Source organism: Pezoporus occidentalis, unplaced genomic scaffold (genome assembly GCF_034315485.1).
Source record: "Pezoporus occidentalis ecotype Australia unplaced genomic scaffold, CSIRO_AGI_Poc_V1 ctg164, whole genome shotgun sequence".
Lineage (NCBI taxonomy): Eukaryota > Metazoa > Chordata > Aves > Psittaciformes > Psittacidae > Pezoporus > Pezoporus occidentalis.
The window spans coordinates 2,872,029-2,886,083 of NW_026913466.1; the positions used below are offsets into that span (position 1 = coordinate 2,872,029).

Consider the following 14,055-nt stretch of genomic DNA (forward strand, 5'->3'; position numbering starts at 1 on the left):
GAACATGATCTATCAAAATGTGGCTACGTATCCTCTTTCCCTTTGCCAAGCTAAACAAGGCCTTTTAATCTTTACATCTTCTACCTAACACTACAGACTGTGATCATCTCTCTTGCTTTTCTTGGAACTCCTGCTAATATCTGAAGTACTAACCATAACCTAGAGTTCTTCTCAACATGATATGAGTTTATACGGATATGCCTGTTAATCCAGTGTGAATACTAGCTTTTTCCACATGAAAAAACATGAGCACTTAAAAAGGGAAAACTATCTCACACTTTATTATAAAAAACAGACTGCTAAATAAGCTTTCCATAAGCACCTTTTGCCAGAGTTAAAGACAAAATTATATACCTGCCAATTTTATTCTTGAAGGTGAACATAAGTCATTATATCTGACTCTTATCACAGCTGCTCTTAACTGCAGCATGTTGACATTTTGATAGTCTTCTACGTCAGCATTTCAGAATCTTCTCAGCTCAGTGAGGTATGTTACCTTGCTGAAGTGCTGAACTGCCAGTAACTATTACACTGCAGATGGACAAACCAGTGCAATAAAATTGGGAAGCAAAACCCTAAATCTCACTAGAATTTAAGGAATGACCTAAAGCCAATCTGCTACAACCCTGTATTCAAGGATTATCAAAGAGATTACTGGGAATATAGTTTTTCAATCTCAACAAATATTAGAATTAAAACCTGTCAGAATAACTTGAAAATCCTCAGGAATTGTCTGTTTTACTCCTCTCTGTAGCAGTATTTTACTGATGTTTGATTCTAGTGTATTAGTATGTTTGAATGCTCTTTTTCCTTCTGCTTCTGCAGTCTCATATTCTTCAAGTATTTGACCTCAGCTTCTCAGTGGGTGCAAATTTTGTCCAGGATGGCCAATCTCCAAGTCCTAGTCACTCTAAAATTCTTCACTCTTAAGATTAGATGACTATAAATATGTTTAATCCAGCATGAATACTGTAGTTCTGTAACACATTAAAGCACAGCGCATAACTGCAGCTAATCACAGTATGCCAGAGATTGGAAGGGACCTCAAAAGATCATCTAGTCCAATCCCCCTGCCGGAGCAGGAACACCTAGATAATGTTACACAGGAATGTGTCCAGGCGGGCTTTGAATGTCTCCAGGGAAGGAGGCTCCACAACCTCCCTGGGCAGCCTGTTCCAGTGTTCCGTCACCCTCACTGAGAAGAAGTTTCTTCTCAAGTTTAAGTGGAACCTCTTGTGTTCCAGTTTGTACCCATTACCCCTTGTGCTACCATTGTTTGCCACTGAGTAGAGCCTGGCTCCATCCTCGTGACACTCCCCCTTTATATATTTATAGACACTAATAAGGTCACCCCTCAGTCTCCTCTTCTCCAAACTATAGAGACCCAGCTCCCTCAGTCTTTCCTCATAAGGGAGATGCTCCACTCCCTTAATCATCTTTGTTGCCCTGTGCTGGACTCTCTCCAGCAGGTCACTGTCCTTCTTGAACTGAGGGAATGCTGATAATATATAATATATATATAATATATATATTTTATATATATTTTATATATATAATATATAATATAATGCTGATAGTAAAGTTTTAATAGAGGATTATCCAAATTCTTCTAAATTCTGATCTTTGATTTGATTACCACTGAATTTTACAGTTGCATTGTTTTGACTTCAGAGACACCCAAGGCTGTTTGCATTCACTTACCCATCTCCAAAGAGCAGTCATGCCTTTCTGTCAAACCAACTGACTTCACTGAGCTCGCAGATATTTTTTTGCCTTTTGCTCTACCCTAGTAATGATCAAGTAATTATCAGGGCAGTCTGAGCACAAGGAGGTTTTCACAGGAAATGATGAATCAAGATGATTTCCAACTGATATGTGATCCTTTTAAGACATGATAGACTCTGATTATACTGAGCCAGATAATTAAGGAATGATTGATTATTCAGGATCCCAGCATAAATACCAAAGTGAATCTCAAAGCAACTGCAAGACATTCTCTAAGCTTTGAAGTCCTCAGGTCCAAACCTCCAAATTTATCCACTTTTTACTATGGCATCTTAGGGATCTGGGTTTAATTCCTTGACAAGTAGACTGGCTGTTAAACAGGCTAACACAGATTTCAGGAGTAGTACCAATTAGCATATTGAAATCCACTACATCTTGTATTTAATGAGGAGGGAAAACACTGCTGTACTAACACAAGCATCAGTATACAGATAGTCACATTATATTGAAATCTACCTAGGTGGTTTTGCATTAATTTGCTTGCATCTACTGAGGCGTCAGGTTGGTGCCAGTTATGTCAGTCCCCAAGGCATGACCCACTGGTGTTAGAATGCACAGTAGAGGGTAATCTTTATCTGATGGATATCTTAATTTCTAGATGAAGTCCAACACTGAGTGATACAGACTGCTGTTGCTGCTACACTACCCGCAGTGTATTTGCCCCTCAGTGATCTGGTCCCTCTCCGACTGTTAACAATTCTCCTTGCCTTGAATAGCTATAGTCAGTTCTGACTGCAACTTTGTGCTTGATATGTCAGCAGGGTGTTGATGTATGAGGTTAACAAGGGCATTCTACAAGAAGGACTCTATAAAAAACCTGATCTCCAACCACGGTTAAAGAAAGAGGAGAATGACAGCAGAATACCAAAGAAAAACAGAACAGAAACCAGAAATTATTTAGAAAACAGGAACTACAATAGCTTTCTGCTGTACTCATGATAACAAAGTTTGTTGATAGGCTTCTTCTAAAGACCTTCCCTTTTGCAATGTGGTCGGCATAATTACACTGTGAAGCTCCAACACTCTATAGAGTGGGTGGCATTATGACAAGTAATGACTTAGAGTCATGGTAAGCTACAATAAAACCTTGTGACAAGTCATTAACTTGTGTCACTGCTTCCCTGACAGGACTTTCGGAATGATACATAAAGAAACAAGTCATTTTGGGAAGTATAGAGTATGAACTCAAGACCTTATCTTCTCAGAGAAGCCTGGAGGAAGTCTGTTTGTGGTACAAAAGATCATTAGGCTGCCAAATCATGTAACTTGCTCCCTTGTTCTGGATGCCTTTGCCACAGAATATATTTAGCCATAAAGGGATTAGAGGGGGAACCTATAAACGTTGATTTAATGGAAGAAATTTCACACTCTGTAAAAAGGTCCATTTGCTATGTCCTCAGATAAACTGAATCAAGAATAATGAACTCAGAGAAGTTACTAAGGTAAGCTCTTGGGAAGTGCACCTCCAGGATGAGCTAACCTTAATTCATTTGTATTACTCAGGAGAATGAACCAGGTCTGCAAAAGTCAAAAGGGAGAATAGGAACAATTTTGTGGTTGATCCTGAAGGCTAGCTCGATTCTTGCTGTAATGCAGATTTTTTTTAAAGTGGCCTGAGGAAAAGTCCTCTCTTGATACTGCACTTTATCTTCACCAAGTAAGGGTAATTCTACTTCCTTGCTGTGGAATTGTGTTACCTCTTTACTGTTTGGAAAGGTCTCGCGAATCTTGAGCTGGAAGGGTAAAGCTAGAATATTTCTACGGCTAGAGAAGAAAAGAGTAGACATGAAAGCCAAAGTTGAGCCTTGTGGACCTCTCTCCTGTCCTTATGGACCAGGTCTGCTTCTACCATCCATTCAGGGACATAAGAGTTCAGAGACAGTGCCAGGGTCATGCTTCCCACATGTTCTCTTTGGTGTCTCTTTTGTGTCTCTTTTGTTCTGGGAATCGCACAAGAAAGTTAACTTTGTCTTTTAGATACCCCTGAGAAAGGGTAATTTTGCTTCAAATTCTCTTTCACCATTAGAGATAGAACAGCACTTTGGTCCTAAATAACCCCACCTACAACAAAATCACATCCTTGACAATCACCTGTGAGACCACTGATGTGAATAGAAAGAGCCTCTTAATGCAATTAAAACTAAGTTATAACCTTAACCCTAAATGCCTGCGCAGAAAGCTGCCGAACTTTACCAGGGTACCCAAAGCCCTGATTTCAGCAACAGCTGTACCAGCATTCCAAACTGTTAATTTCTGCCCTCAGTTAGTTCACCAAGAGTCCAGTTAGCCTTGCACTGTAGTCAGTATTACCTTTTTCTAGGCCTAGAGTCACCGAAATGCAGCTAAAATTTAGGATTTGCCACGCACGAGGACCAGCTCTCTGTTGGAGATAGAATGTCTCCAGCTGCCACTGCTCTTGGGTTGCATGTAACTGAAACAACAAACCCAGTTTAGCCTAAAGGCATGAAGTCCCGCCCTCAAATAAACTACCCAAAAGTAGAGCAGTATTAAAAGTATAGTAGTTTTGTGAACTACACAAAATAAATACAAAACACTGCTCTATGCTAAACGCTGTGACAGAACCCTAAATCAAAGAGGAAGCTCTGCCTAGATCGTCCCTTTAATGAGTTCCTAGAAGAAAGGACCAAGGTTTTTAGATTAAAAAAGATTATACCAGAGTAACACACCTAGTTTTAAGTAGAGAAAATTTCTACTGAGTATGCCACAACAGAACATTAAAAAAACCCCCAACACCACAAAACTATACAATTTTCCTCATTTCCGATGTGTTACTAAAGCTGGAAACTACCCCCAGTCTTGGTTTTAGGTAACTGAATGACTTCCTGGGTTGCAGTAAACTTTACCCAGTGTCTGAGAGACTCTTCTATCACCTTTGAAGCCTGGCCCTCTGCATTTACAACCATCTTCACTCCCTGCTTGTCTCCAGGCTGCCATGCATACCCTGGGACCCAAACTTCTGCCTCCAATACCCTCTTGCCCCTTAGACAAAACTCTGCCCTTCAGGAAAAGGCTAATTCTTCCTCCATTTGAGAGTCCTAGCACTCACCTCATGTAATTTAAAGAAATAGCGTGTAACATTGGGAACAATCAAATCAGGCATGCTCTTTACACTGCCAAGGCAAGGGTAAAGACGTAGGAGAGACTTGCCCATTAAAACTGGAATGCTAATGTCAGAAAACCCCAACCAAACCAACCAAAAAACAAACAAACAAAAAAGGCAAATGGTTTGATGGAAATGGGACTTCATAGGCTAAAATTTAAATATATAACGTAAGCCTAGGAGACTGCACTTTTGGTTTGTTCTGATGTTGGATTCAGGAGAACAGCACTGAACTTGAACTTTCTTAAATTTCACTTGAACAGCTGAAGGCAGAAATAAAACCTAACCTAACTCTTCATAATGGATACTATAAACAAGGATATAGAAGTCAGAAGGAGTTGCTCTGGAATTAAAATACTAGTAACAGGAAATACTAATCTCAAAGAAAAGGATTCTCCTTCTGTGTCTGAGACTCCTACATGACATAACTCCGAGAAAGACAATAAGGAGATGCAAGCATGATACTTCTACATAACCTCAGCATGAGTACCGGTGTCAGTGATGAACAGACCAGGCAGGCCTGAACGAGTCACCTGTCTCTTAACCTGAAGGATTCTCAAAATTCCTAGAGAAACAGCAGTACAGTTGCCAGTTTCCAGACAAGTACTGAAAACTGTCATATAGGAAAGGGTAAATAATGACTTATTTTTTTGCTGAGAGCAAATGAAAATTGTTGTGGTAAGAAAAAGGAATGTTATTTCTACTGGTTAATTTAGCTGTCTGAGTTAAGACTGTTTTTCACATACTATGACTTTGATAAATGGATACTGTGGACCCAGAACTATAAAATGGTTTGGTAAAGACAGAAAAAAAAGGCTCGTCCTTTCTGAAGAAAGAGGTTGGAGCTTGTGTTCCAATTCTGCCCAGTGCTTCAATGAAAAGGGAAGGAAATAGTTTGAGCAAACCAGAGCTGGAAACTCCCATATCCTCTTAACAAAGACTCCCTGCCGTGGCTTATGACGCCAAAATCACTGCATATTTTTACTGAAGTTAATCATAGATGTTTTTAAAGCAGTTTTGAAAATGTGAAAGTTTAGACTATTCTGACTGGCCTAAATGTATTATCCTAAGCACACCCAGATAACAGTATCAATGAAACTATTTATAGTCAAATTATGTGATAGATCCACTTTTTGTTGAAATATATGGATTTTGAAAATCAGCATTTTGAACAAAATAGTTTGGTTTTACACATTGAATAATTACAGTTCAACTGACTAAAACAGAGTGCTGAATCTTACTAACAAAGTGACTTTTCATACCATTCACTGAAAATAGTTTGAGCTGAATCAAACTTACTGAAAGATAAGCATTGCTAAAAGCAATATAGTGAAATCTTGTTTCATGTACGCATTAAAATTTCACCTTTTTGTTCACACTACCTTAGCTAAATCCTGACATTTTCATGAGATGGAAAATTTGTTTCTACTTTGGAGGGGCTCCAATTCTCACACTATTAAAACAGCATTAATATAATCTTGCAATAATTTCTAAAAGCAGGAATAGGTAAAATTTCAGTAGTTTAAGTCAGGTGTTTCACCAAAAAGGTGGAAGCATCTTATCCTGAATGGTTATTCAATAAGCTGTCAAATTACTCAAGGCAATGCTAAAAATGTCTGAAAACAGTTGTACCTTTCTATTTGTTTAACAGCTTAAATACTGAATATAGTCTGTGGTCTGTATTTATTGTGAGCCGATATGAGGAGTTTTACCTTAATTTTTTTTTTTTTTTTTTTATATAAAGAGAAAAAGATGCAAAGGAAGCAAGATTCCCACCCATATAGAGAGGGAACCTCCCCCTTCAACACCTAAAGATTGCTATTAGAGAATGAGAAAAACACAATGCATGAATAAAAGACATTAAGGGGCAGAAGTTACACCAATAATGCGCAAGAATATGTAGACCTATGCAGAAGAACCAAGACATAAACATGATTCAAATAAAATTTCTTTAGCACAGCTCCTGAGAAATGATGATGTTTCAGAGCGCAATACGCATTGATTATCCACAGTCCCTATGGCATTTTATCCTAGAATCACAGAATAGTTTGGGTTGGAAGGGACTTTCAAAGCTCATCTAGTCCAACCTGCCGATGATGGGCAGGGACATCTGCAACTAGATCACACATCTGGAAAGAACTAAATTTACTTCACAGACTAAATTACATCGGCACTTGTTAAGTCTGGAACTCTGCTTTAAAAGTACTGCACCAAAACTACACAAGAAAATAAGTATAAAACAAGCATAAAACCTCCACAGATCAAACTAAGAGAAAATCTGTCTAAATCAGATTGGTACCTGTCAACTATTTATCCCAGCAAACTACTGGCTAAACTGAAGTTCTGGTTTCTGAAGAATCTGACAGGTATTTCACTGCGTATTTTTACCTAAAAAAAAGAGTAACATTCCCTTAGAATATTAACACCTTAGAGTATAATTCTGTGTATTCTGTCACAAATTTAACATCAGTGAAAAATTCCAGTACACCTGAAGATCATCCTAAAGAGACAGAAGCAAACCAGCCTGTACTTTCACAAACATATGGGAATAGCATCATGCTGATTAACTCGCTATCATAATACCTATCTTGGCGATCAATATTCAAAACTTATCAAATCTTGTTTTTAGGATTAGAGTGGCTTTATTCTGCATGTTGTCATCAAAGTAAAGATTGGATCTTTACCCCAAGGTGTTCATAATCTAACAGCTGGATTTGCTTCTAATACTATTTATACAGAACAGCTCTGCCATGCATAAGATGTCCAAATTTTGCAGACAGACAGCATTGCAAACGAGCAGAGATCAAACTGGCAAACAAGGTAATAATGGAGAAAGAGAGCCAACATTAAAGAGTGGGGAAGAAACATGAACTGTGTTAAAGCATTTTTTCCTAATCATACAGTTTGCTTCACTTCATACATTGTCTTAAGTAAAAACAAGACACAGTGCATAAACAGAAAATTACCATGGAATTAACTTTACAAGAGCAGATGAGTTTAAGGTGTAAGGCAGAGAACAGAAAAAAGACATTGGCATAAAAACCAGAAAAAAAGAACAGGATTATAAAAGGGAGAAAGCCAGAAAAACTAGTATTTGAGCAAAGGCTCAGACAAGTATGGCACTGGGACTGGGACTTCCAGTTTTATTTTGCGGTCACCTTTACTTCTAGTCTATAACAGAGTGGATTGATTAAATTAGTGGAATTACTGGTGACATACATCCAATGTCAAGAACACAGGATCAGGCCATGGGTTGGGAATGAAATTTGAAGCAGACTAAAAGGACATGGCTGGAGTTCTTTGGAGTATGATTTAGATAGTTAGCTTCAAACTGGGTAAGAAGGCAAATCATTAGAATAAGTGAAGACAAAAGGTAAAGACAATGTTTCACACTGAATACATAAATTGTATTGAACACTTCTTTAGATGATGGGAATTCAAAAGTCTGTTCATGTCCCATCCATTTTATCCTTGGACTCATTATTAACTCTGGATTTACTTCAGATTTTATACCATCAACCTTCCAGTAATTTATTTACTATGCAATCAGCGAGACAAATAACATTCTTTTTGGTCTGCATTCATAATTCTACTGTCTGTTTTTCACTGTCATATTACCTTGCCAACAAGCACCAACTGTGAGCTGCATGGCTATGTGGGAAGGGTGGATAGGCCAGTCATTGGTCACAAGGTAAGGTTCATATGTTGTTCCATCCGTGTATAATGTAACGACGGGAAATTCAACATTGACAACGTAGTAATGCCATTCTTTATCGCAAATCTGAAAGACAGAATGCAAGAAAAAATATTAATTACTGCCAGGTGACTAATTTTTATATCCTGTATGTTTTTTAAATTCTCTGGTTTCCAAATTTCACTCAGAGAAGACAATAACATTATTGCGATTTAAACAGCACTAAAATTAATGAAAGTGAAAACAATGTTGATAAATACTCTTGGCATACTTGCAGAATAGAGCTGATAAATAGAGGCATCTTAAAACACACTATTTGAAAATGGATAACAAACAGAAAAATCAGGCACTTTGGTATTTGCTCTGCATTTTCACATTTGTGAATACACAATATTAGTTTCTTAATGTCTGCATCCAATTTTGAAATATAAAACTACATAAGAAATGCATGCTTGGGATGTATCAACATAATTACTGTTAGCTTCAGAAGATAATAGACAGCACTCAGTCACTAGATTGGTGAGTTATTGTCAAAGATTTGATTCAATTTTTGTTATTAACTTATTGCATTAGTACTTGGGAAATCCTATGCAATGCATCAGGACTTCCACAGTACTAGAAGGACCTCTGTTGTGCTTCGTATACAAACGGATGGACAAGTAGCGTATGCATCCACCTGATTTGTGCAGGAAACGCAAAGGTTCTCCATCCTTCTTCTGGCCTTAAGCTTTTTCCCAGATAGTTAGCAAAGTAAGGATCTATGTGGTTTCAGTGACATACATCAGCTTTGAAAACCAACAGCAAAAGTTACAACATAATTTCGAGACTGCAATATTAATATCAAATCTCAGTCAATTTCTGAGCTGGGCAACCAAGTGGATCATTGCAAGATGGTCAGATTAGGTTTTAGTTCGAAAATGTACAGCCAGATGAATCAGTGCCTCTGACGACAGAAGTCTAGTACGTAGGTATCAAAGCCTGCCCAATCCTTTCTTCCTTGGTTGTATTTTTCAGATTTAAAAGTCCTAAGAAATAAACGACGGCAAACTGGTAGGATGGGCTGTTTTCAAAAGTAAAGCAATAGTTACAATCATGCCCCTTTCAGGTCTGTAGAGCTACTTGTTTTGATGTATTAAGAAATGGAAGTGCTTGCATGCAGATATCCTTGCTGTTTCACAGGGGCAAGCAGAAAAGGGATGTTTAAACATAACACTTTGTCCTTGGCTGGGTTAAGTGCTATCTGCTGCAATATCTGCCCCTTGAAAGCAAAAGCTAATGTTTTGTTCCAAAAGACATTTCAACAGGCACTTAATCACTTCTATTTCAACGGATGCATTTATTACTGCAGACATCATAGCTCCATAGCAAGACATAAATGCAGTAAGAGGCTGCTAGAGCCTTCCTTTTGTAAACAGTAGACGGCACAAATGTTTTCTGAAGGTTAAATGAACTGAAACCGAAACTGAAAGTAAATAAATTGAAAGACTGAAAACTTTATTGAACAAACAGCAATCACAAATAGCATTATGCAGTCCTCCCTTTCAAGGAAAAACCGTTTGCCAGGATTTCTGACTGATCATTAGAATGTGATGCATCAGACATTAAGTACACTAAATAAAATGAATGATGTGCCCGAGTTGGAGAGACCTTGCATTACAAAAACTACAGGCGTTAACACTTGACACCTTTCAGAGAGCCCTTCCAGAGTATTTCTCTGTTGCAAACCTAAACTGCATCACCTGGGATGTCTCAAGTGCTATTGAGGAACACTTTAATACAGCAAACCCAAACAGCTGGGACATAATACACACAAAGCACTTGATAATGTGTAGTTGGTCTGATTACTCTATTGACTTAACCAATAGGGCAGTTGTATTTTTCAAAGAAAACGCTTTCTGAAAACACAACATTACATAAATTCCACAATAAGGACTCTAGCAGTGGGGCTCCAGTGCCGCCAAGAAAAATGCAGATGCCCAACTGCACATGTCCATGCTAGGAAAGGTACTTACTAACCTTTATTTTTTCTGATGCGTCCTGGAATGTAAGACGATAGTGTAGGCAGCTTGGTAAAGTCCTCACACCATCACTTATGTGCTTTTCCTTAGATCGCAACACACAAACACCAAGTTTTATTTTAAAGGGAATTCTGGCACAATTCATGAGATTGTGCTTCCTGAGTTTTCAAAAGCACCCAAGTTGGTCAGGCACTTCATTGTCATACAATTTCAATCCAGACACGGGTATATGCCACCAAAAGAACTTTCAAATATCTGTACTGGGTCCCAGTGTAAAAAAACATTCCACAAGGAAGCAATGTAATTATTTACAAACCTGGAATACATCCCAGTCATTCAGCAGCAGGCAGTATTTCATGCCTGGCCATTTCACAGGCAACAAAATAATGAAATAAATAAATGTGGAGGGTAATTTGTTATGCTGTCATTTCAGACACCTTCTTCACCTTGTTAGCACAGGGAGCCACATTTTTTCCCTGCATGAGCTCCACAGTGGCAATGGAATATAACATGATTGCAGTGAAGCCATGAAAATAACATTATGAAATATACTAGTTTGGCAAATAAATACATTTAATAATCTCAAGTAAGGACTTTATTTCTTAAAATCTAATTTATAGAGCTATCCTAATGAGACAAAATTACAGCTGAGTAAGCCTGGCTTTCAAAGACTGCTGCATGGCTAGGTTGGTCTAATCACTCTATCGTGTCAGACTGCCTCTAAAATGTACTAATCAAATCACACTGAATTAACCAGCTTGAAGTCTTAGCGCTGATTACAAGGCACTGATCTGGAATGTGCTTTTATGAAACAGATGAAAGCAGACTCAAATGTATGTCTTAGGAAGTAAGTTTCCCAAGACATTAAATCTAATGAGGAACATCAGAGATTTTTCAGTTGAATACTGAATGAACCAAAAGGAATGAACAAAACCCATAGAACTTTGGTCTGAAACGCACATGATGCTGTTTGCAAAGTGTCTCTTTTTCCAGCTTTGTACATCAGAGCTAGGCATGCACATGTGAGAACATGTACTTTACAGCTTACAGCTTTTTTAGCCTCACTTAGGTCAGTTGGGGCATACTCATGCAAAATGTATCATTCGCCTGTTTGGTTAGATAAACAAAGAGAGCTTGCACTTTGAGCTGTTCAGTTGAGCAGCCATGCATGCTCACAAGCCTCTGGCAAGCTTCCTGAAAGCCCCTTAAGTAACGTTCAGCAGACCACTGACTTTGACCACACACACAGCCCTGCACATCCTGTCAGTACGACTCAGAGCACAACTTGAATCTATCCCTTTAGAGCTGAGACAGCAGATGCTCCTTCCATCTTTCTGGTTTGTGTGGCTTTGCTGACAAAGTGGTCTCAGAATACACTCAAACATCCATGAAAAAAGCAGTAAATGGAAGAAGAAAAGGACAGGAAGAAAAGCTTTCTACTTACTAGAAAGAGCACTACTTAGTGCAGGTATAAGACACAAACTCTTTCTTTCTGCCTAAGTAGTCTGAACCATTATTGTCTACAGGTTGTTTGAAGAAAGCACCTTAATCCAGCTCTAAACCAGGCCATGCCACTCTATTCACTTATTTATGCTTGTTGTAGCATCTTAGCATGCTCTGAACTGCCCCCCCCCGCATTCTTTAGACTACATCTAAAATGCTGTACTTCGTTTTGGACACCTGAATACAAGAAGTACAGGGACAACAAAATGGCCAGCTCTTGCCATGTGAGGAGAGGCTGAGAAATTAGCCTGGAGTGGAGCACCATTAGGGGGATGGGAATAGCAGCCTTCCAGTGTCTAGGGAGAAGTCACCAGGAAGACAGAGAGAGGCTTTTCAAAGTGATGCATGCTGTGACAGAGACACAATGGACATAAATTGAAACAAGACAGGTTCCACTCTTGCTTACCTAGTACTTCTGTTAACTGACACCAGAATAAGAACTGCTTTGCAAAACAGATTTTTAAAATTCCCTTTTAGAAATAAACCGCCCAAATCCTAAAATCTCTGTGAAACAATCCCAAATCATTGTTTTTCATCAGTTATGGTTATTTCACTGTAAGCATACTCCAGGCATAAAAAAGAAAATAATGTAAAGAGCAAAGCCAAACAACAAGAGGTAGGTACAAACTGCGACTATTTCATCTGAGAATGCTAAGGTGCTTTCAGCCTCTTGTCTATCTTTTCTTTCATTCTGATTTGGCTAGTATCAGCAGAGAGGGAAACATTTTGAGATAAACTAAGTTTTCTTTTCTGAATATCTGCAAGGAACAACAGAGGAATTTATCCTCCGGGTAACTCCCTTACTCTTTCATCCCTCTGATACACAGCCCTCCCATCTGTCTTGCAAGTATTATTTTTTTCAGTATAACTCTTTCTGCTGGCTATGAGTTTCAGCATTTTTATCATTTTACCTACAGCATTTAAAACTATTAAATATTAATTAATATAAAATCAATAATTCTATATGATTGGTATACACCGCTGTTATAGGACCAATTCTGGTCCTATCCTCCCCTTTCTGTTTTGTTTTTGCTAAATGATGTTGCTAGCAACCTGGTCAGCTGCCTGGCTCGCATTCTTTCACTAACTCTCATCCCAATCAGACTTAATTCCAGTCTCATTACCTGATTCAGATTTAAATAGTTGCACATGAGAATAAATTATGCAGTATCTTCTTCAAAACAAATTCCTAGACAAGGTCAGAATGTCAGTTCTGTTGTGGTGTTGCTCATGCCTCTCCTCAGGGAGGGTACTGGGGCTGAAAAAGAGACTGACTGCTGACAGCAAATTATGTGCTAAAAACTTGGAAATATTAAGCAAAGCATAACTGCAATGACAAATAGCTGGGCTGGTGAGGCCAACCTGGACAGTACTCTCTATTTTTGTCACTGTCTAGAGGTGCCTTAAACCTGCAAGCACAGAGCTTCATTTTCTGAAAGTGAATAAAAGATACAGAAACTGTAAAGGTGTTCAAATCTCCCCCTCTGCTTTTTATGGAAAAATTCTAAATATGATTACCATTAAACATTAACACTGGATGAATTATTTCACTTCTGCAATTGAATTCTTCTGAACAGAGGTGACTGAAGCTGAAAAAGAATGTATGCTTCTGCTTGTTCAACCTAACTTGACAGAATATAAATCATCATGCCTGAGCTGATGTGCATCTGCTGGAGCGTCACTCAGAACTGTAACCGTTTTCTACGATCATGCAGCACTTCAGCAGCAGTCTTTTCTTTAACTCCGTGTCCTCTCAAAAAATCTATTTTCTGCAGTTGGGTAGTACTTCAATAAGTAAAACATTTAGGCCAGTCTATAATGAAGACTACAGTGGAGAAGGCTATTATATTCATTTATAGCAGAATGGGATCATTAAGGAAGGAAGAACCACATTCATGCAGGGATTACAGTACCCGAGCAGCTAGAATACTAAT

The 14,055-nt window shown here is 38.4% G+C and overlaps 1 protein-coding gene across 2 annotated transcripts in view; it reads right to left on the reverse strand.

Moving 5' to 3' along the window:
• CLSTN2 (calsyntenin 2) overlaps positions 1–14,055 on the reverse strand; it is a 322,557-nt gene that overhangs the window by 14,349 nt on the left and 294,153 nt on the right. For both annotated transcript variants that reach the window (XM_062613220.1, XM_062613219.1), the window contains exon 9: positions 8,525–8,687. In XM_062613220.1, coding sequence (XP_062469204.1) covers positions 8,525–8,687 — 163 coding nt within the window. The remainder of the gene's footprint in view (positions 1–8,524; positions 8,688–14,055) is intronic.